This window comes from Diceros bicornis, chromosome 14 (assembly GCF_020826845.1).
Source record: "Diceros bicornis minor isolate mBicDic1 chromosome 14, mDicBic1.mat.cur, whole genome shotgun sequence".
Taxonomy (NCBI): Eukaryota; Metazoa; Chordata; class Mammalia; order Perissodactyla; family Rhinocerotidae; genus Diceros; species Diceros bicornis.
The window spans coordinates 37,462,812-37,464,848 of NC_080753.1; the positions used below are offsets into that span (position 1 = coordinate 37,462,812).

Consider the following 2,037-nt stretch of genomic DNA (forward strand, 5'->3'; position numbering starts at 1 on the left):
ACTGAGCACTATACTTCATGAAAATAACTAAACCAACATTAAGTATTACACAATAAAATGTAGTCACATTTATTGGATTAATTAATCTTCACAGCACAACAAGGTAAGATAAGAGAGGTTCCAAATATTTAAGCGATGCATTGCTTTTAGTATATGTGTTAACTATTAGCAGAGGGCTGTATCGAGGTTTTCTGATTTCATAGCTTTCTTTTCTACTATGCCAGTGTTTTTCAAACTTTTTACTATTGTTTTCTACAAGATATATATTTTACATTATGACCCAAGTCACACATGTACACATAAACTCACACTTGTAATGGAATCAAATATAATAAATCAATAAAACAGCATATAACCATTAAATGTATGATAGATTACAATTCACTGTGTGGAAAGCGCTAACATACATCATGCTGCATTTTTAAGCACTAATGCCCTAAATGAGCTTATATCACTAGGCTGTGCAATTAATTATTGTTTGTCTTGGTTTTCAAGTACTGAACATGTTACAAGGACTCATTTCTTTTCAGATGCATGTTTCCATTTGTGACAAAAGTTTTATATTGGCAAAAGACACTGTAGGATTTGAGGCATAAGCCTAAGGAATAGCACTATATCTTGTTGTTTCTATGCAAATCAGACTGATCCACCTGGAGTGCAATGAGTTCTGAACTTACCTAAATCAACTCATAAATTCAAACAGAGCATGGTCAGGGCCAGCAGACCATGCATGAGAGAAATGAACACATGTGGTAAGTCAGTATGGGAGGAACCATTCCTCCATTTTATTCTTTTCTCTAATGTAGAAGCAACTGTGAGTTTCCCTTTACTTAATCATTATTCTATAAAAATTTGCGCCATTGCATTTCTTAGGTGAAATATAGAGATTTGTTAGTCTTTCATTTAGATGGACTACAAAATAATAATTTTTAGCATTTAGACATAATTTTTATTCTTGCGAGTATCAAATCACTTCACTGGAGTTACATTACAGAGAAAAATCTCTTCATAATTCACTTTATTTCAATGAATAAATTGACCATCAAGAAAATTCAATACTGAAATACAAGTCTTCCTTTTGCCTTGAATCCACAAACAAGACCAACAACAGTCATGAATCCAGGTAATGCAAGTTCTCCAAATGTTTTCATTCTCTTGGGTTTCTCTGACCATCCTTGGTTGGAAATGCCACTCTTCGTAATGGTGCTTGTTGCTTACATCTGCACACTAGTGGGAAACATCTCAATTATTGTGGTATCCAGGATAGATCCTCATCTTGACAGCCCTATGTACTTCTTCCTTTCCAACCTCTCCTTCCTGGACCTGTGTTTTACCACAACCACCATCCCTCAACTGCTGCTGAACCTCTGGGGCCCAGATAAGTCTGTCAGCTATGGAGGCTGTGTGACCCAGTTTTATATGTTTCACTTCCTGGGGGCCACAGAATGCATCCTCTTAGCTGTGATGTCCTTGGATCGTTACATGGCCATCTGCAAGCCCTTGAGGTACCCAGCTATCATGCATCAGCGACTCTGCATCATCCTAGTGGCCATGACATGGCTAAGTGGTTTGGCTAACTCCTTGCTTCAGTCATCCCTCACCATCCAGCTGCCACTTTGTGGTAACAACAAGGTAGATGACTTCCTGTGTGAGGTCCCAGTGATGATCAAGATGTCATGTGTCGACACGACATTCAATGTAGCTATGCTCTCTGTTGTGGGGACATTCTATTCCCTGGTTCCCTTGTCACTTATTCTTGTCTCCTACGGATTCATTGTAGCTACAGTGCTCAGAATTCAGTCCTCAGAGGGAAAGAAAAAGGCTTTTAACACCTGTGGTTCTCATGTTATTGTAGTATCTCTCTTCTATGGGCCAGTAATTAGCATGTATGTGCAACCTTCTGCTACTAACTCCCAGGACAAGAACAAACTCATGTCCCTCTTCTACAGTTTGGTGACTCCTATGCTTAACCCTTTTATCTATACTTTGAGAAATAAGGATATAAAAAGGGCAATGAGGAGACTTCTTGTCTCATAG

General features: G+C 38.2%; 1 protein-coding gene across 1 annotated transcript; it reads left to right on the plus strand.

Annotated features, from left to right (window-relative positions):
- The first annotated feature begins 1,113 nt into the window (after positions 1–1,113).
- LOC131413483 (olfactory receptor 2B11-like) lies at positions 1,114–2,037 on the plus strand. Its single transcript, XM_058554011.1, has one exon. It carries the CDS (start codon positions 1,114–1,116, stop codon positions 2,035–2,037), a length of 924 nt encoding a protein of 307 aa, XP_058409994.1.